Consider the following 22,813-nt stretch of genomic DNA (forward strand, 5'->3'; position numbering starts at 1 on the left):
TATGAATTTTAGAAATCTCATAGTGTTAGGAGCAAATTATATCTTAGCCCTAACCTTTTTCAATTTACAAAAATCCTTTCACTTTAATGGCATCCGGATACATCCTAATTATAACCATCCGAATATATAGCAACCGATACATTTAAAAAAATCATTACGCTTTAAAAGAAAAAAGAAACGTAAAATTAAATATCAAATCCACAAATTGTGCAATCACGTTTTCTTCAAATCTCTCTTAAATCAGTTTCTCCCAATTCATAACAAATTCAAACAATTAAAAATTCAAATTGCTTCTCCTCAAATCGTAAGAAATTCTTTCAAATTTGATTCAAATCGTTAGGGGTTTGAAGAAGTTCTTGAGCTTCTCTGAGGGATCTCAGCCTCTCCTTTCGTGCATCTATCGCTGCCTCTCTGGCTTTTTTCTCCTCCATCGACATAAACAGGTTGCTGCCACCGCCTCTATGGCATTTTCCTCCTCCATCGACATAAAAGGGAAAAGTAGAAGAACACAACATTGATAGAGTACTAGTGACGTTCAGTAAGTTTGAAGAACTACAACCACTAGATAAGTTTGCAACTCCTCCTTCCAGTCCTACTACTTCGGGCAGGGAACGTCCATCAGGGGCGCAACCCTCAAGTTCATCATGGTTTCAGTGGATAAAAGTCCCATATCAACATCCTAGTTCTTCTATAGGCAGTCCAAGTAATAGGATCGAAAACATTCAAGATCCCTATGCAGTCTCTCAAGATTACACATGGATATCAGCAAAAGCAAAGAGAAAGAAAATGCAGGAAAAGCAAAAGCCAAAGAAAGGAAAGAGTAGCTGAAGTAACTTGGATCACACGAGAACGTGTTACATTCTTCATTGACTGATCTTGTTTTAGTATTTTTCGAAATCTGAGTAAAATATTGTGGGTGGTATAAAGTTGAAATTCACGATTCTTAAAAAAAAGATACTGGTTAAATTTATACGTATTAATTTGTAAATTTTAAGTATAAATAGTGTGGTAGAACACAACATTTATGTATCACGCCCATAAAATTGTGCATGATGCATTATGATTTATGTATCTTATTCGAATTGAAAAATACTATAGTTTACAAAAGATATATTATACATGTAATTGTTTTGTAGCTGTAGTTAGTTGATACATATAATAAAGTTTGAAATTTGTTGAATTTGATATACATTGCGTTAAACAAGTGGTGCAACTATGCCTTAAATTGTTACTCAGAGGACTGCAAATACATAATAACATCTAATGCATACATCAGAACAATGTTGCAGATATATACACAACATGTTGTAATGTCGGCGAAAAACACCGTCAAGGAGTTGATAAAGGCTGCCATTGATAGTTACGTGAAGGAGAAGCGGCGGCGGCCGTTGATGCCTAGTAGCGATTCTCGGTGTTACTCCCAATTTAGTTTGTAGAGTAAGTTCTCTATTTTGTTCCAACTTTTTGGAGTGTATAATTCTACTTATAGACAGTATAATTTATTCATTGAATCCCTTTGCACCTAGATACAACCAACTATTTTTCAATTTTCATGATAGGAATGCACAAACTTGAAGCTTGAAGAAAAGTTGCTGAATTTGGGATGATTTTTGGATCTGATATAATTTGCCGGTCGGATATTCTTGGATATTAAAAGACCAAAACAATGAATTCAATATTTAATAGAAATTATGGCTGTTAACTGGGCCGGGCCGGGTCAAATCGGCCCCTTTTTTTGGTCCACCAGTTCACAGGCCGGGATGAGCGGGACGACACCTTAATGGGCCGGTCCGGTCCGGTCTCATATAGTAAAAATAATGTGAAAAAACCGGCCCATGATCCATTAAGGAATAGTGGCCTGTCTTAATGGGCGGGGCCGAGTGGGCCCGTTGGGGCGGGCTGGGTTGGCCCGTTGGGCTTGAATTTTTTTATTTCAGCGTTTATTATTCAAAAATTTGAGTCAATCATCAATATAGTGTATCATTATCTAGTTAATTTAGAGGTAAGTATAATAATTTATATACTCACAATATACTATTTATTATCGTGATATACTTAATTATATATTATATATATATACACTTACAATCTATATCTAATATACTAACATTATACTATATATGATAGTGATATAATTAATTATATATTGTATATATACTTACAAAATATACCAAACATACTCACAATATAATGTCTATTACTATGTATATACTTACATTATACTATATATACGTACTATATATATGAAGTATACTAACATTATACTATCTATTATAGTTATATACTTACATTATATATACTTACAATGTATATCTAATATAATCACAGTATACTATCTATTATAATAATATACTTATGTTATATATTATGTATACTTATAATGTATATCTAATATACAACAACAACAACAATAACCCAGTGAAATCCCACACGTGGGATCTGGGGAGGGTAAAGTGTACGCAGACCTGACTCCTACCAAGTTAGGACGGCTGTTTCCGAAAGACCCCCGGCTCAGAAAAATCATAAGAGAAGTCAGATAAGGATAAGAAGTTCAAATCTTAGCAAATAACAGGAGCAACTCAGATAAAACAGAGCAATCAAAGTACAGGAGTACAGGAAGTAATAGATTATAATAGAAAGCAGACCACAAGAAATTATAGTACGCTAATACGCCTACTAAAAAGGAATAATAACGAAACTATGGACTACCCTTCTACACTAATGTGGGTCCTCTACACCCTCCTATCTAAGTTCATGTCCTCGGTAAGTTGTAAATGCGTCATGTCCTGTCTAATCACCTCTCCCAAATATTTCTTCGGCCTAATATACTATCTATTATAATAATATACTCACAATAGTATACGTACTATATATATCAAATATATTCATAATATACTATCTATTATAATAATATACTCTCAATATACTATATATACGTACTATATATATCAAGTATACTAATATTATACTATCTATTTTAGTTATATACTTACAATGTATATCTAATATAATCACAATATACTATCTATTATAATTAGGGGTGTACATGGACTGGGTTGATTCGAATTTTTTACAAACCAAACCAAACCATTTGTGTCAGGTTATTAAATCTATAAACCAAACCAAACCAATTAAAGTCGGGTTTTTCGATATCATTTTTTCTCAGATTTTTTAGATTTTTTTCGAATTTTTTGGATTTTTTCGGGTTTCTCGGACTTTTCATAGTATCTAATACAAAAACACAGAGCAATGCTTCTTAAAAAGAGTTCTAGTATAAAATATCAACATATAAGATGGAGGCAGAATATTGTTTGAAGTTTTAACTTTATAATATAACTTTATAAGATGAGTTTTTTTTGTATATTATTTAGATGGGCTTCTCAAGTCCAAATCTAAATGTAAGAAAGAAAACAAAAATTATGAAAAATTTTAAAAAAATATTTATAAATTACATTTTAATAAATATTTTTATGTATAACATAATTTAAAATTAGTATATCTATAATCGGGTCGGTTTGGATTCGGTTTGACTTTTTTTAGTTAAACCAAACCAATCCTATAATGGTCGGATTTTTTTTCCAAACACCAAACCAAGTCAAACCAAATCACTAGTCGGATTTTTTTCCCGGCTTGGTTCGGTTTGTCGGTTTGGTGAGGTTTATCGGTTTACCCTGTACATCCCTAATTATAATAATATACTTATGTTATATATAATATGTACTTACAATATATATATCTAATATATTCACAATATACTATCTATTATAATAATATACTCACAATATACTAACACAATATACTATCTATTAATATGTATATACTTGCTATACTATATATACGTACTATGTATATCAAGTATACTAACATTATACTATCTATTATAATGATATATTTACATTATATATACTTACAATGTATATCTAATATACTCACAATATACTATCTATTACTTACATTATATTATATATATATACTTACAAAGTATACCAAATATACTCACAATATACTATCCATTATAATAATATACTTACATTATATTATATATATACTTACAATGTATATCTAATATACCCACAATATACAATCTATTACTTACATTATATATCATATATACTTACAATATATAGCTAATATATTACTTACATTATTTATTATATATATATACTTACAATGTATAACAAATATACTCATAATATATTATTTATTATAATAATATTTTTTCAAGTATTGAAATCTTATAGTGACTACAAATTTAATTTTCCTTAGACGATTATGTGAAGTAAAAATAATTATTTAATTGAATTATACAAAATTTGTAGAGAAAGAAATTAAGAAATGCCAAGACTTTGACTTTATTAATATATTGATAAAATTCAAAACATACAAGTTACAAACTTACAACTAGTTGTATATAATAAATTGTAACTTCTACAAATTTCGAATCATTTTCTTCAATTCATCTGTATTAACATTAACATGAATTGACTCATAATTTTCAAAATCAACTAATCCGTAATTTGGACTAACTTGTGCCGAAGGATCTCCAATGGACATTATTTCTTCAAATTCTTCGTCTTCTTTCGTATCTTCTACTCTTTCTTTATTCCTACGCTCTGATCTAATCCAATCTCCGAGGCAAACTAAAATATTCATGGCATTGCTCCCTAGCCATCCCTAGCCATGGTTGATAATACTGGATATTGTTTTTGATTGTTCTTCCACCATTTCAGTGTAGTGAAACTATTTTTTTATCATAGATCTCTAGAGCCTGTTTCAAATAATAATTAAGCTTGTCCCAATTTATGCTCCGTTATAATATAGGTTGTATTCTATTCGAAATAGATAAATTAGAAAAATCATGGGCAGGCACACCACGTGCCTGCCTTTTAGAAGATGATGGTTCGTCAGAAGGACGAGATAGAGGAACAATATGAGTAGAGGTAGCATTATCAAGTAAATCGATATAATGATTATATAATGTTTGCATATGATCACTTGTATCACCCATCGCCTTAAACAAAGTAAGATCTTCATCTTTTTCAATTTATATAGAAGTATATATAAGGCGAACACATTCAGACATAGTATTAAATTTCATTTACGGATTTAACATAGCAACAATTAAATAAATAAGAGGAATAAGAAAAAGATATTTTTTAAAATTTTGTATCATTTCAGCAACAATATCTTTGTAATCAATTTTTCTTTTATATTCCATGAGCAATACAGAAATTTCGGCTAAATAAGCTAAAATATTAGAAAAAATAGGATAATAAGCATTGGAAAATTCAAGAGTAGCCAAATAAATTTTTTCTAAAAAACACAACAACATCATTAATTTTAGTTCAATCAGATTCTTCCAACATGACTTCGAAAAATTTATATGCATATTGATTAAACTTTGTAGTTATATGGATTTTATAAATATTACAAGTCTTTAAAAAATCATAAGTCGAATTCCACCTAGTCTTAATTTTTTCGGGCATTAATCTAGGTCTAAGATTATTTTTCCTCTCATTTTCTTTTAAATTCTTTAAGTCTAGCTTTTCTATTATTTCCTTGAATAAAACTAACTGCATGCCTAATTTTTTTCAATTGTTGGCTCAAAAAAATAAAGTCCATCTTTAATAATTAAATTATTTATATGACAAGCACATCTAATATGAAAATATCATCTAAAGGGGGGGGGGGCAGTTTTCAAAGAATTAATAACAGCGGTGTTGTTAGATGCATTAGCAAGAAAAATACATAAAACTTTGTGTTCAAAACCATAATATTTTGCAACCACTGATATAGAATCAGAAATAAATTGTGCATTATATCTTCGGTCTTCATTATATTGAAATGCTAAAATATATTTTTGCATAACTATCTATCCAATGACAAGTAATAGTTAAATAATTATTTTTATTTATTGCACGACCAAGATTAGAAGTAAGTGAAACTCTACATGGAAGATTTGTTAATAACCAACGTAAATAATATGCATATTGTCTATGAAGTCTAAAAATATCTGATCTACAAGTACTTCTAGGAATACCGTTAAACATGATATTATAAATTGATTGTATATAATGAATAAAAGCATCAGAAGAAACAAATGAAAAAGGTAGACAACCCACAGGTCACAGCTATCATTTTCGCTATCTCTTCACGGTCCCTCATTTTATTATATGTTTCCATTAATTTTTCAGTATGTGGGATTATTGTACCTTGAACTGGCCTAGCAGCACCCCTATTCGTTCTTTCCAACCAGGATACTCATTATCTAGATATCTAGTCAATTGATCCGTTCCACCTTTATTACCCCCGGTCTTATGCTTAAATTTTTTTTGACACTCTTTACATTGAACTTTAGTTGTTTTGGCTATGCGTTCAAAATAATATCATCCTAGACTAGTTTTTTTTTCTTTTTTTACAGGTCGTGGAGGAAGATTAACAACTCTAGATTGAGCATTGACTAAATCTACATCAGGACTAGTAGGTGTAACATCCACATCATCATTATCATCTTGTTCTATTTCTACTTCAAATTCATTTAGTTCTTCTATAACGTAAGTTTCTTGAAATTCATTTTCATTCATATCATTTGCACCTTCACCTATTTCTCCAAATTCACTAGGTGGTACTTCAGGCATACGAGAATAATTTCTACTTGTACTACCTCTACCGGAAGCACTTTTTTTCTTACTACTACTACCTTCGTCAGGACATAGATTTTTAACACTTTTACCTATATTTTTCTAATATATCCATTATGAAAACTAAACTAATAAAAATTATAAACACAAAAATTAAATATACTAAAATTAATTTACTAAATAAAAGCAAGAGAAGGAACAATTATGCCAAATTGCCGAAATCAACCAAAGAATCGTGATGAAATGTTGAAACTTAAAAGTAGAAAACTTCTACTTGATGTTGTTAATTGCAAAAAATAATAAAAGATTGATATCACTTTAAGAGATAATTGAGAAATTGAGAGAGAATTAAATGATTGTTGGTGGAAAAAATGATTAAATGTTGTAGGTATTTATAAAATTTTTTTTGATTAATTAATTTTTTTTTTAAAAAATAGTCATATATTTAGATTTGGCCGTTGGGCCCAATGACTCTTTTTGAATCTGGCCCAACATCTGAAATTTCCAAATAAATAAATAAATAAAACTGTCGAACTACGCCTGTCCCGGGCCGTTGAACCGACGGGCCGATATTGGTTCTCTTACCGGGCCGGTCTTACTGGTCCAAGTCCAAAAATAGACTAGATCGGCCTAATTTTATTTATGTTAGGCCGGTGCCTGGTCTGGTCTTTCCCGTGCTGGGCCCTTAATGGGCCGGTCTTAAGGGGCCAACCGGCCCATTTGACGGTTTTAATAGAAATGCTATGTGGCAATTAAAAGGGACAAATGACAATTCCAATGAAAGGGTTGGTTATTTCTAGCAAAATAATTAACTCTTACAGGGATATATATATGCAAAAAGTTAGACAGCGAGGGCATGGGTGAGCCAAACTTCAAACGGAGGTATATCTAGACATTATTGGAAAGTTTAGGGGCATATATGACCCTTTTTCCTTCGATAAAATTAGGGTTATGAATCAAAACTAATATTTGAACACGATACATTATGCATGATAAAATTGCAATGTATCATAGTGTTCAAACGAAGGAATTATACATTAATTTAAGAAACAAAATCAACTAATACTTTAAAAATCTGAACTTATATGTATCAGAAAAAGATGAACAAAAAAACTCAAAAAAATGAACTAATTACTTTATCAATGTTGTGTCATATACATAACTCTGCACATGATACAAACTGATATTGTTATAAAACATTAGGGTTTATGTATCAATAGTAATATTTAAACACGATACATTGTGTATGATAAAATTATAACGTATCATAATGTTGAAACGCATGTCTTATACATTTATTTATGAAATAAATCAACTAGTACATTAAAAATCAGAATTTAAATGTATCAGAAAATATGAACAACAATAATAATAATTAAAAATCAACAACCTCCTGGAAAAAAAATAATGATGAAGAAATCCTTTTACACTTTCTTCTTTGATTTGTATCAACTTCCGTACCCCTTTTTCACGATCAACAATGGCGTCACCTGTGGATCTCGATCCAAAGCCTTTACCATAACCACCAACAACTCGACCTTTTTACCTTTTTTTGAGCTTTTTTTCACAGTCATTTAGAAGTCGAAGATGCATTCTTCTTCGACGGCCAATACTGAAAAATGAACCTTCATCCATATGTATCAACAATTTTTGAAGATGAAAAAACTATTTTTTTAAAAAAATCGAAAATTGAAGTGATGAAAAGAGATCTACCTCTTGAATAACTTGAAATCATTAATTGGAAAGAGAAAAGATTTGAAATTCAAAAATAGATTAATGGAGGTAACTGTGGAGAGATTTGCAGCGTGAAAAAAGGAGCAAAAAATTGTGGAATGAGGGTTAAGAGTGATGTATCCGTAAAAGTGAGAGAAAGTGAGGAAAAAGGATTTTTTGTAATTTTTTGGAATGTTTATAAATAATAGAAAATAGGGTAAAAAGATATGTAGTTTGGTAATTTTTCCTAAATTTTACCCATTTTATCACCCCCTAAATGCATATTTCGCTCATGAGCGGGGGTCACTCCTCGACCAAATGGCATACCATTTACACAACTAGATATCAAAGGGATCCCCGATCCTGTGAGAACACCTTAAACTAAATGTGTCAAGGACGGATTGAGCTGAATTTGAGTAGATCAAAATGGACTTTCGCTCACAAATTATTTGAGCTAAAATGTGGATCATAATTCAACACACACAATTCTTACTAAGTGGTGTTTGGGTTGACTTATTTTTAGTGATTTTTGACTTTTAAACTCTTTTTTAATTTTGAAAGTATTTGGTAACTCAAAAAGTGCTTTTAAGCACTGTAAGGCTAAAAAATACCAAAAAAAAGAGTCAAAAGCCAAAAATTGGGCGTTCTCAACTTATGTATTTTAACTTTTAACTTATAAGTCACTTTTAAAAAGCCAATCCAAACACGCCCTTGAGCTCTTTATTTTTTGTGGTGTTTTAAAAAGATAAAAAACGCTTTTAAGCACATATATTTAGGCCAAAAGGATACAAAAATAAGTTAAAAGTTAAAAGTTGGATATTCTCAACTCATGACTTTTATCATTTAGCTTATATATTAATTTTAAAAAACTAATTCAAACATCCTCTAAGTTTTAATTGTTGTGTTTGTTCTTTATAAATTTCTAGTACCTAATAAAGTTATTATTATTTTTAGGGATAATGCATAAGTACTCCCTTGAACTATGACCAAAATATCAGCGACACACCTTAACTTAACTAGGGTCCTATTAACCTCTAAACCATTTTAAAATAGAATAAATACACTCTAAAAGTTGACGTGACATAGAGAGTGTGCTCACTCTCTTGAAGGCAAGTGATAAGTGAAAAAAATGGGCACATATCCTTTTTAATTGGTAACTTTATAATTAGTTAGTATACATAATTATTGATATTAAAACTTATATATATTAATTATTTTCATTTCTTTCTATGTAAAATATTTATTTTAATTTCTTCCTCACTTTAAAACTTTTTTTCTTTCATTAATTTCTTATCTTTTCACTTTTAATTATTTTTAAAAATTATGTTGATTTTTCCAAAAAAAAAATAAAAAGTGTTCTTTAATTTTCACATTTTAATTTTTTTATGTTTTATTTCATTTTTTTTACTTATTTTGATATCCATTTGAAATTAAATTATTTTGAATACAAAATATTTGTAATTAAATTTGAAATCAAATCAAAAGGAAAGACAAAGAAAATAAAAGAATAAATAAAATCAATAAAAAAATAAAAGAGAAAATACAATGAATGAAGGCAAAAAATTAAAAATGTTTACATACAAGGATTTTTTTTTTTGAAAAAAATTACGTGAATTGAATTAATTTAAATACAAAATAAAGAAAATAAGAAGATTTAAAAAGAATTAAAAACTTAAAAAAAATTAAAAATATATATTTACTGACGTGGAAGGCGCGTGTGTACAAACACATCCAATTTACTTGATTGAAAGTGTCACGTCAGCATAAAAGGTGCACGAAAATACAAAAAAATGAGTTCGGGAGGAGGGGTGGAGGTAACCGAACCCTAATTAAGTTAAGGTGTGTCAATGAAATTTCGGTCATAGTTCGGGGGTACTTATGAATTATTTCTTATTTTTATTATGATAATATATAACATATCAAATAAATAAAATATATTTTAAAAAATATTTTGACAAGATTTCCATGGATCAATTTGAACCGCATATCAATCTAAATTTTAATAGATTGAAACAAATTAAACTAATAAATGGATGAGGCAATGACCCGTATTTTAGCCGCGTTTGGATTGGCTGTAAACATGGTAAGAGAATAGGCCTTGTCCAGAATAATAATTGTGAAAATTTTATAAATGTCATATATAATATAAGAAATTTCAAATTGTGATAGTAGTTTCTAAATTTAAGATTGTAGCAATAAAAAGCTTTCAAGTTATAACAGATTTGAAAATAATATGCATCAATTAAAGTATTAAAAGATGAATATAAATAATTAATAAAAAAGGAATTAAAAAGGGTATTGTATTTAGTTACCATAAAAGTTGGGATTCCCATCAATCCTCAACATTAAAAACTTCAATTTTCTCAATCAGTTGATTTGTTGTAATTGTAAAACAAATTTTACTGTCCTTAAATTACTCAATTAGTTGATGTGGTTAGATATATTCATTTCTGATAAATTTTTTTTATGTTTTTCGAACCTTTTTAATCTCCTTCTTTCTTACCAATTCAGAAGAATTTTTTGTGTGGGTTTTACAATCGAATTCAGTTGGTATTCAAATGGAAAATGAAAGTTTGATGTCTATATTAATTCAACACGGTGGTAGGTGAGATTGTTCAGGTTGGTTATCCATTCAATTTTTTTTTGTATTTTTTTCGAAACTCTGTCATCTTACAGTTTCAAAACAAGTCATTGGTTTATGTATTTTTTTCTCAAATAATTGCGTTTTTATAATGTGATTCTGTGGTTGAATGTGTTTTTGATATGAAAATCTTTCTATTTTAAATTACACAGAGATGCACTATTTGTTGTTGTGTGTATAGATGTGGTGCAAAATCTGTATAATTTTTAATATTTAAAATTAAATTATAATATTTTTTGGTATATCTTTTTGTCTGTAAAAGTTGGTAAAAGCAAATTAATCTGTTAGTAGATAAACGTCATGAGTAGTATGGATATTATATAGTTTGGCTATAAATGACTTTTTTTTTGTGTAGTACATTTGACTGAAAGTAATAAAAGAGTGTATGAATTTTGTATAATGATTTTATAAGTCCTTACAGTTGTATGAAGTGTGGATATGTGTTATTTTTTGTGTATTTTTTAAAAGCTTTTAAGAAAAAAGTCATGTCTGAGTACGTGATCATTTAGAGTTGTATGGAGTTTGTATAATTTGGATATGTCTGGCATGGTTTGTATGTGGACTAAGATGGATTCGAGTCTAAAATTACTTTGTCTAATTTTGAAATGAAGTTTGTATAATTGATTTTTTTTTTGTCCTTTACAATTGGTAAAAAAATTTCATGTGTGAGTACGTGATAATTTTAGAGTTGTATGAACTTTTTATATCTTGGATATGTGTGGCATGATTTGTATTTGTATCATATAATGGATTTAAATAATTGTGTAAGAATTTTATATGAAATTAGTATGATAATTGTATAATTCAACTGACTTGTTTTATTACGAAAGCAGGGAAATATGTGGGATTCCAAATGCAGGGCATCGATATGAATCTAGTACTCTGTTTGTTGGACTGGTTAATGCAATTGCTGCACAACTAAGAGTAGATACGACTGTCAACGAACTTGAGATTAAGTATATTGTGAACGAACGCTGTCCACTCATTTGCATACATAATGATGTGGGTGTAAGAGTATACTTGGATCAAAAGAAATGTAATGTTGATTTTTTCCTCAAGTTTCCGTTGTGCGTAACAGTAAAAGACTGAGCCATAGAAAATCCCGAAAGTAATTTTATGATCGAGCGAGTTGAGCGTGTTATTGGATATGTATGTTATGGTTTGTATGTGGACCAAAAAGAATTGAATGTAATTGACTTTGTGTGAATTTGAAATGAAATTTGTATAATTGATTTTTTTTGTACTTTAAAGTTAGTAAGAAAATTTCATGTATGAGTGCGTGATAGTTTAAAGTTGTATGAAATTTGTATAGCTTAGATATGTGTGGCATGGTTTGTGTTTGTATTAAATTTTAATGAATTTAAATAACTACGTATGAAATTTGCATGAATTTAGTATGATAATTGCATAACTCACATCACTGTCGTTATTACGACGCATGAAAATATGTCGGCTTCCAAATGGAGGACATCATATATGAGTCTATACTCTGTTTGTTGGTCTGGTTAAAGCAATTGTTGCACAACTGGGAGTATCACTACAATTCCTTACTCATTGCTACAATCTCGTATTTTTTTATTGTTAAACGAGTTATTGGTTTAATTTTTGAAAGAAATTTCAATTCACATTATCATGAAAAGATTCATGTTGATACCGATACAATATGATGGTAGGTGGAATTGTACAAGTTGGTTACTCAATTATCTAATATTTTCTGTTCTTGAAAAAATAGATTAACAAAGAATAGTTCAGTTTTTCTGTATGGTTTTCCTTATTGTTTTTTTTTTTTAAAAAAATGATTTCCTAAGGATGGTAACATCTGAGTTTATTAATTTGAATTTTGTTTGATTGATATACAAATTATATGTGGCATGAATTTTTTATGAAGTTCAAATTTTTGATTCGATTGATATACAAATTACATAGCAATAAAATTGATATCATCTACATAATTGGAATAAATTTTGTGATGAAGTACACAATCCCAATCTACATTGATAATGAACATTTCTTCCATGTGACTATCGGTCTCGAGGAGTAATAGATAGAAGTTGCAGTTAAACCTTGATAAAGAGTAATTCATTGAAGTAACCGAAAGGAGATTGCAAAAACTGTTGGAAATTGTCTTCACTTAAAAAGGTCTTCAGATCGGCGAAAACCTTCATATTGGTGCATGATTGCCAGTGTATATCGCTTTCTTTCCTGAAATATGATTTCATGCCAATTACATACACATACTAAGAATTTCATATTAACTTCATACCATATACATGCCACATATATACAATTTCTTGTTCATTATATATTTCGTATATCAACTTCATGTCACTTTCAGGCTACTTATGTTCACATAGTACATATTTCATGCCAACTATATGACAACTATAAAATTTATATCAATTTCATGCCAAATGCAAAAAAATATCAATCTTAATCAAATTTAATCCAATTTGCTTTAATATAAAACACAAAAAAGTAAGTCTGAATAATCATATCAATTACATGGTGATTATGCATCATAGCATATAAATTTCATATCAATCTAGATTATAAATCTGATATCTTACAAAATTATGCCAATTTCATGTTACTTTCATGCCACTTATGTTCACAGAGTACACAATCCAAGCCAACTATATGACAACTACAAAATTCATACCAATTTCATGTCAAATACAAAAAATATCAAACTTATTCAAATTTCAACCCAACTATTTATAAATTGTATCAAGTCATGATTTAACCAAAAAATGGGATAATATAAATGACAAAACACGTAAGTGTATGCCAATTTCATTCTTATTATGCATCATAGCATATAAAATTCATATCAAATACAAAATTTAAAGAAAATCAAAATGTTATCACATTATGTCAATTGTAATAATACAGTGCATACCAGTTTATTTACAACTACAAAATTCATACCAATTTCAATCCAACATACTTTTACATTATATCAAAAGTCAGATTTGAACCAATTTGAGTCCACTATAAAACATATTAACAAAAACTCTATGCACATTTATACACAGGAATATGAAAAACAAAATACCATTTTCATGTCAATAAATACATTTCAACTAAAAATTATATTGTATCAAATTCATATCAATTTCATAGTAATTTCATACTAGCTTCAAAACAGGGTCTTCACACAAAAAATAAATCAAACTATGTAAAATTATTTATTGACAAAAATACCTTAATAACAGTCTTGATCTTTTTTGATTTGGGGATTTTGAATCCCCTTTCAGACTTGAACCAAGTCTTTTTTGGAGAGTTTTGAGGTCTCATCCTTAAGAACTGACTTTGACCTTTTGGGTTGTTTTTCACTAAAAAAAATCAGAAGCTGATTCCGAATATCCATATGAAGGAGATTCCACCATTTTTTTCTTTTTGCCCCTTGGCCATGATTTCTTTATTTTTTGCTGGGCTTTGTTTCTTCATGAGTGTTTGTTTCTTCTTGTGTTTTGCTGGGCTTTGTTACTCTTCAAATTATTTACGTTCTTCCCCAGGATGTGACATTCATCTTCACCGTTGTGCTGACTGGTGTTTCGATTAAACTATTAAAACTTGACAGTTGGATCTCTACATTAACTTCATCCTGTGAAAATCAAAGACTCTTTCGAGGTTTATGAGCATCTTTTTGATTTTTCTTCATGATACAAAAATTTCTTCTTGAAATCGTGGATAAACTGAAGAAGTCGTGTAGAAGAAGATTGAGTTTTTTTTTGACTGATGTTGAAAGGAATTGAAGAAAGTGAAAGGAAGGAGAAAGCGACGAGGGTGGATGTAGAAGAAACGTGAGGGGGTGTGGGACGTGGGTGGGTAGGTTGCGTGTATCAGTAAAAAAATAAAGGAATCCATTGATTGTAGTTACAGGATAATTAATGCGCAGTTATCCCTTAATATTTTAATATGTAAAAAATAATTAATTTAAATAAATTAAACAGGAATTAATTTAAACTAAATTTAAATAAATACAGCTATGTTAAGACTTATAAATAAAATGTTATAAGTAGTAAATATTTAAAACTACATTTTGTAATATTGATTCTTAAGTATATATATGATATGATTTTCCATAATAATTTCCAAAAGTGGGGACTCTCTCCTAAGGAAGCTCTAGAGGGAGAAAAAAAGGGGCAAATTATGTAAAATGTCAGTCCTTGAAATTTACATACCATCGTTTTAGTTATTTATTTAAATTACCTAAAATAGCCATTCGACCCTATTTTTTCCTAAAAAATGACCGTGCCACATCGTCTTCTTCCTCATTCTTCGTCGTCTTTTATTGCTCCTGCTTCCTCTTCCTTCTTCATCCTTTTTTTTCGTCTTCTTCTGTTGTTGCTGCTTCGTCCTTTTTCTTCCTCTTCCTCTTCCCCTTCTATCTTCCTCCTCTTCTTCTTTAAATTCAACGTACCGTAAACGTGAATCATTTCAAGCAAATTATATATCAAAAGACTCAAAACAATGAGAGGATTTCATATCTAAAATTTGGGACTATTTAAAAGAGATTGGGTTGGTCGAAATTGAATAATCAGTGTATAGCTCATGTATAGGTAAATTATATTAAGCTTTTTGAATGTAATAAAACATGACTATATTTGTTGTAAACTAATTACTATATTATATATATTTAAAACTATCTTCTAAAAAAAGGGCAATTCAGTGCATTAATTATGTTATATGTCCATATGGGTGTGGTTCGAGAAAAAGGTCAAATCACAAGAATTATTGTACGTAGTCTTATCGTACACATTTCTGCATAATCGATATTATTTCCTAGCTCAAATATCCATTAACTCCTTACCGCATGAAAACAACTTTACCGCATGAACATGTTGTGAATTCAAACAAGTTGAAGAGATACAAAAGCAAACTTGGTTTTCATACTGCTGCTTAGTGTGATTAAATACAACTAGTCCAAATTGATTATATCCAAGCTCATTCCTTCAAATTGTCAAGAAAAATATATGTTGGTAATCAAATATATAGGTTGTCTGTAATTACTTTTCATAATGCTTAAAAACAAGAAGAAAGGCAATAAAATATGTAGAACAAAAAATATAATTGAGAGCTACACTATTGATAAAAATTCATATATAATCTCCAACTTTACTTTCCGGGGACAAAGTTTGTGGCATAAGACCAGGCGTTGTTATTAACCGGGTCAACAAGGTGGTCAGCAAGGTTTTCCAATGGACCCTTTCCGGTAACGATAGCTTGAACAAAGAATCCAAACATTGAGAACATAGCAAGTCTACCATTCTTGATTTCCTTCACCTTTAGCTCAGCAAAAGCCTCTGGGTCATCAGCAAGGCCTAATGGGTCGAAGCTACCACCAGGATAAAGTGGGTCAACAACCTCACCAAGAGGCCCACCAGCAATACGGTAACCCTCGACAGCTCCCATCAACACAACTTGACAAGCCCAAATGGCCAAGATGCTTTGTGCATGGACTAAGCTTGGGTTGCCCAAATAGTCAAGTCCACCCTCACTGAAAATCTGTGATCCAGCCTTGAACCAAACAGCTTCACCGAACTTGACACCATTACGGGCCAAGAGCTCGGGGAAGACACAACCTAGAGCTCCAAGCATAGCCCATCTGCAATGGATCACCTCCAACTCACGATTCTTAGCAAAAGTTTCTGGGTCGGCTGAAAGTCCAGCAGTGTCCCATCCATAGTCACCAGGAAATTCACCAGTCAAGTAGCTTGGGGACTCACCAGAAAATGGGCCCAAGTACTTGACACGATCAGGACCGTACCATGGGCTACCAGAGGAGACAGGCTTGGCCTTGGTAACAGTCTTCCTCATTGTGACTTTTCCATTTCCAGTGATTTCAGAGGAAGATGGTGAGAGTTTCACCGCCTTTCCGGCGAAAGACGGGGAAGATAGAGCCATTGTAGAAGCAGCCATTGTAGAAATAAAATGAAATATTCTTGAAGGCTGCTACTACACTGAAAGAATATTTGATTTATGGCTTGAGTTACATGATCTTGCAGCAGATTCTCTTTCAGTTGTGGAAACAAGCCCCTATTCCTATCGGTTGAGTAGCCCAAGCTCCAAATTGCCATCCTTCCTTTCGGAGGAGTTCAAAAAGACCAAGTCTATATATATGACTTTGTAGGACTAAAAAGTCCTTATCCTAAAATATCATTATCTGTTTCCTCATTGGTGGATGACTATTTGTTAAGTTTTTGCATTTCAACACCACAAAATGTGACTAGATTTTTTTTTTTGTTTTTGTGAGAGACATTATTATTATGTCTTAAAAATCTAGACAATTTGATTTCCTCTGTTGTAGCCAATCCAGAGTTGCCACGTCTCATAGTGGATTTTTGCAAAATCTACTTGACCAAGAGCATAAGACTTCTGCTTGGCTGGTCTATCAAATAGGTCCACTTGTTATGAGTTGTGCAAATACCCTCTTCATCACAATGCGACAAATGAAAAAAATGAAATAATTTTCTTGCAACTATTTGATGACTAATTTTTTTTGTTTAACAATTCCTTATGTCATTAAGATATATGCAAACGAATAATACTATTGAATGTCAATTAGAAAAACAGGGAAAATAAGGAAATTCTAGTTTACTAGGAGGTCATGCATTAAGGTTAAGTAGGTAAGAGGAGGGATATGTGTTTTGCTCAAAAGCAAATGCAAGACATTGTAGAATAATCAAGAGTTTGAGACAGTCAGAAATAAAAGTATGAAAACTAAACCCTAAGTAAAGAACTTTATATATCGAATGATAATAAATATAAATTATTAAGTAACTATCGGGTTATCGATTAACCCGTTAAGAACCAATAAGTCGATAATAAAGAAAATTAAAACCATTACTAAAATCGTTAAATTAAAAACCCATTATCGATAATCAATAACTTCTTTTCAATTCGGTTTATTGATTTCGATTCGATTTTGAACCACCTAGATAAGAGCATTTTTGTAACATCTCGAAAATTTATATATCAAGACTCGAACCATTCTTTTAGGCGTATGGGGTATATATGAGTTAGGATCAATTCCTAAGTATTTTAAGAGTATTAGATGTGTTTTAGAATCATAAGGGATCTCTAACACCAAGCCGATTCCAAAGAATTTTTATCGGCTAAATTTCTGAATGAGTTCGTATAAGGGTCAACTTCAAACGACCATATCTCCTAGAATATAAAGAAATTAGGTAGCCCACAACTTATCAAATTAAAGGTCTTTGAGTCTTCTTTCTAACGCCACTAAGATTATATTTTTCCGAGTTTGGAGTCAAAAGTTATGCTTGGTTGACCAGAGAGGTCCGCGACAAGTCCGCCTCGGGGACTTGCAGCGAACTTGGACAATTTTTCCAGATTTCATTTTTTTGTCGACCAAAAAGGTACGCGACACGTCCGCATCGCAGACCTGTCGCAGACTTGTCCAGTTTTTCAGATTTTGTAGGGACAATTTGGGAAAATTACCTAATATCTATATTTACAAACTTGGACGCATTTTGGGTCATTTCTTTTCAGTCTTTCACCTCCCAAAACGCTAAACTTCATCCTCCTCTCTCTGAAATCATCCCCTCCAATTTTTCTCTCAAACTCAAAGGATTCAAGGCTCCTCATTGAAGACAAGGAATTAAGTTTTCTTAAAGTTTCACTCTAAGGTATGTGGGTTTTCATTCATGGGTTCTTCCACCCATGGAGCTCAAATGTTTTCTCAACTTAGTATATCAATTTTAAATGATGAAATCTTATGGAATTTTACATGATGGTTCCCAATGCATAGATTATGGTATATTTTAAGTTTATTTACTCCTATTGATATATATATATATGTATATTAACTCTTAATTTCAAGTGATGAATTTTTATGAATTTTCATACTACGATTCCAAATTCATAGATTATTGAATATTTGAAGTTTATTTATCTATATTGACTTATGTAGATTCTTATTTACATGAAATGGATGGACTATCAGTGTTCTTATATGAAGGTTTGAAAGGTAGTTTTAAAGTGCATATGGTGGGTTGTTTTTAAGATGTTTATTGGATGCATTCATATCACTCTCATGCATACACGTATCCTTTAAATGTATTTGAAAGTCTTTTTAAAATGAACACACCTAGTTTCCTATGATAAAGTAAAGTTGAAATGAAGTTTAACTCCAATGAATGTTATGAAGTAAATGCTTATGAAGGGGAGTCTTTATGAAATGATTGATTGATGAAAGGGCTTCTTAGCCAAAGTAAGATTTCAATGTGAAAGGACAATTCTCACATTGAATCAAATGAAATGTTTAACGTTATGATATGACACGTTTGACCTCCCTATAGGTCGTCAATGCTTTTGAACATTTTTCCAAAATACAAGTTCCGATTAGCATGGTACCCAGAATGTCATCACTAATTGTAGACCTTATTTTCTTATAAATCAAGGTTCATTAGTAGAACGGTAAATAGGGCATGGTAGTCATGATGATATTATAAACCAAAGGTTTTAATGAGCTATTCCACCAATGATGATTTGATGTCTAAAGTTATACAATGCTTATGTTATTATGATATATAAATGTTATTCCGTGGAATTTGACCTAGCACCGAATGTAGCATGTAGATGGGGACTCGACCTAAGGGGTTCTTAAGTGAAGTCTCATGTTGCATTAACTATGTGCCACCATAGGAGCCCTTGTCGGCTAGGCCTTTGTAACCACCAAATATTAAATAATTGAATGTAACCTGAATGGAGTTCTACCCGGCAAGTAGTCTCCCCATACCAACGTAGGAGCTTATGTTGGATTCCATGTAATAGCTCGCATGGTCTTAAATGTAGGTTATGGTCACTTTTCCACAAAATGAATATTTTAGGGTTTCATATGATGATGTCTAATTCATGCATTCACTTATGCATATTGCTTACTCATGTCTCTCTTATGTTCTTCATTTCATAGCATACTCACATATTTAGTATATTCAAAGTACTAACGCATACTTTTGCCTACATGATATCACCATGTAGGAACCGACGTCGCTCCTCGACCTCCTCCACGTGGCTAGCTCGAATTAGTTTGAAGATTGCTTATGGTGAGTTCCCATGGTTCGGGAATAACATCCTTTTTATTCTAAGCTTATGTTATGTAGAACATTAAGGCTTTTATTAAGGTATTTCTTGACACTTATTTTGAGGCTGAGCTAGGGACATGTCCTAGCCCCCACCAAGTCTTTAATGTAGAAGGTATGGTTGAACATAGAAAAAGATGTTATGTTGCCTTTGACTCTTATTAAATGTGAAGCTCCTTAGTCCCTACATCCCTTTTGTTTTTCACTTGATTTGTTTATCATTACCAATGAAATGTTTAATGAATGCTAATAGGCTTGGGTGAGGTACCTCCGGGTGTCTCATTCGCCTTATCACGGCTAGGTCCTAGGCTTGGATCGTGATAATTTTTTATCCAATATTATTTAATTTGAGGGGGTAACTATTATAAAAAGCCAAGTACAGGAGGTAATTATGATTAATTATTGTTTGAGGGGTAGCGATTATAAAAAAGAAGAAGAAGAAGAAGACAAGTACGGGGATTATTATGACCAGGTATAGTATAAAATAGATTTAAATATAACACGGTAAATTTAAAAGGGTTTTTAGGTATTCTACTAAACCAAAAAAGGGAAAAAGTAAAATAAATATGAGTAACTTATGTAGTGTATTATTTAGGGGTGTCAAAAGAATATGAAAAATTTATCGAACTTACCGAATCGATTTATATTAGTTTTTTCAATAAAATCACATGCTTTTATTTAAGCGTATAACCATCCCAAAAAATTGAGACGGACGTTTTAATTTATAAAAAAATCAAAAAATATTCAAGCCGAACTGAATAACCTTACATGTATACAAATATATTTTATATATTAACAATATGTTATATAAATATATTTTATAATATTTTTCAAATATATAAAAAAAATCTAGGTCTTAGGCCTCTGGTGACTGGATGACTTTGAAGGCGAAATGAGGCCACCCTAACCCATTGAGTGCTCTACCTCGGGCCATCGACATCATACCTCTACTGAAATAGATTTCGCCTTTTAGTTAGCGTTTAATTAATTAGGTTTAAACAATACTAAAAAATTTCTGCAAATACTTCTATTGAAAGTTTTAGATCAAACAATACGGCAACAATGTTTTACATTCTTGACTTCTTGATGAAGAATTGAAGTATTTCTTCAAGAATACACTTGCGAAAGGAATATTTTAATAATGGTTATTTTGAAGTGATACTTTCAAAGTAAAAAAATCAAAAATTAATCATACCGTATCGATATCAAAGAGAGCCGATATGATTGGGATGGTTTTAAAAATCTAACTTTGGCTATACATTATAAAATACCAAAAAAATTGGGATGATTAATTTTAAAAAAACAAACGATAGAACCGTCCCGTTGACACCATAGTATTTTCCCTAAAACTTTCTTCAAGTAAAATCTTTTAGTTTTATTTTTTAATGTTTTTTAATATCTGGTACTCTCTCAATTTCAAAATAAGTCAATTGTTGGACATTTTTCTTTGGTGAAAAAATTATCAAATTACACACCTTATATTTATATATTTTCAATTATTCCCTACCATTTGTAAAAAATTCAAAAATTCCTCTTCTGATACATAGAAATGATGCTGATAGATCGCGATTTATTACATAAGTCCTTTTTATGATACATCGCTAGTTGATACAAATCAAACACAAAATGTATTAGTAAAACATAAGTTTTACTGCTATTTTTGTTGTGTTCATGATATATTAGGTGTTATAAGCTGATTCATAAGTTTTATTGATACTACAATGTTTGGTTTGTATCAACTAGCGATATATCATGAAAATAACTTATGTATCAAATCGCGATGTATCAGCATCATTCGTATGTATCAAAAATCTGGAATTTTTTTTGGGTAATTACCAAAAAAGTCAGGATAAATTATAATTGAGTTTTTTCACTATGAAATTTAAATAAGGGAAACTTACATAAATATACAATATTAAAAAAATATTACCATTTATAATAATAATTTTTTTTTCACTGAACACTTATAATACATTTATAATACAGATTTAATACATATTGCAGAGAACTATTTATAAAACATATATAATACAAGTTTTATAGATGGATAATACATTTATCACATACTTTAATAGACTTATAATACATTATGTAAGTTTTTTAACATATTTTAAAATACTTATAATACATTTATATTGTATGCACAATTCACTTTTAATACAAGTGTAGATTTATCATAATATTGCTATGTATTGCTATAAATTGTAATAAATAAAAAATATCGCTAAAATCAGTAATTAATTTTTAAAAAGCACTAAATTAAGTAATTTTTCCTTTAAATAAAATACCCTTTATTAATATGATTCAAATAGAATTACAAGTACTAATTTGGGCCTATTACCCAAATCCTAAAAAAAAAAGACAAAAGCTAAAATAAGCAAAAAGCAAAAATAAGGCCCTAAGCCTATTTCGGACAAGGTCCACCGTTCCATTCCCTTGTCTTTAAAAACACATCCTCTAAGTGTAGGGTTTCCTAAATCTTCACTCTCGTTTCCTCCGCTGCTAACCCTCTTCTCCTGAGATACGTTTCCCCTTGTGGACAAGTTAGCCTAAACCCAACATATGCAAAAAATAATGCGAAAGAATTTAATAGGCGTTATAAACAAAAGCGAAAGTCTTTAGTAATCTCAAATAATCCCCAAAACCTGGTTGTCACATGCACAAACCACTAATAATTACGAAATAAAAGATAAGTACGAGTCTCAAATATC

The 22,813-nt window shown here is 30.5% G+C and overlaps 1 protein-coding gene across 1 annotated transcript; it reads right to left on the minus strand.

Annotated features, from left to right (window-relative positions):
• Positions 1-16,023: 16,023 nt before the first annotated feature.
• LOC129895088 (chlorophyll a-b binding protein 40, chloroplastic) lies at positions 16,024-17,004 on the minus strand. Its single transcript, XM_055970731.1, has one exon. The coding sequence runs from the start codon at positions 16,918-16,920 to the stop codon at positions 16,117-16,119; it is 804 nt and encodes a 267-aa protein (XP_055826706.1). The 5' UTR covers positions 16,921-17,004; the 3' UTR covers positions 16,024-16,116.
• Between the last annotated feature and the right edge of the window lie 5,809 nt (positions 17,005-22,813).

The sequence above is a fragment of the Solanum dulcamara genome, chromosome 7 (assembly GCF_947179165.1).
Source record: "Solanum dulcamara chromosome 7, daSolDulc1.2, whole genome shotgun sequence".
NCBI classification, from domain to species: Eukaryota; Viridiplantae; Streptophyta; class Magnoliopsida; order Solanales; family Solanaceae; genus Solanum; species Solanum dulcamara.

Coding starts and splice junctions, on each gene's coding strand:
- LOC129895088 (XM_055970731.1), bottom strand. CDS start 16,920: ATGGCTGCTTCTACAATGGCTCTATCTTCCCCGTCTTTCGCCGGAAAG.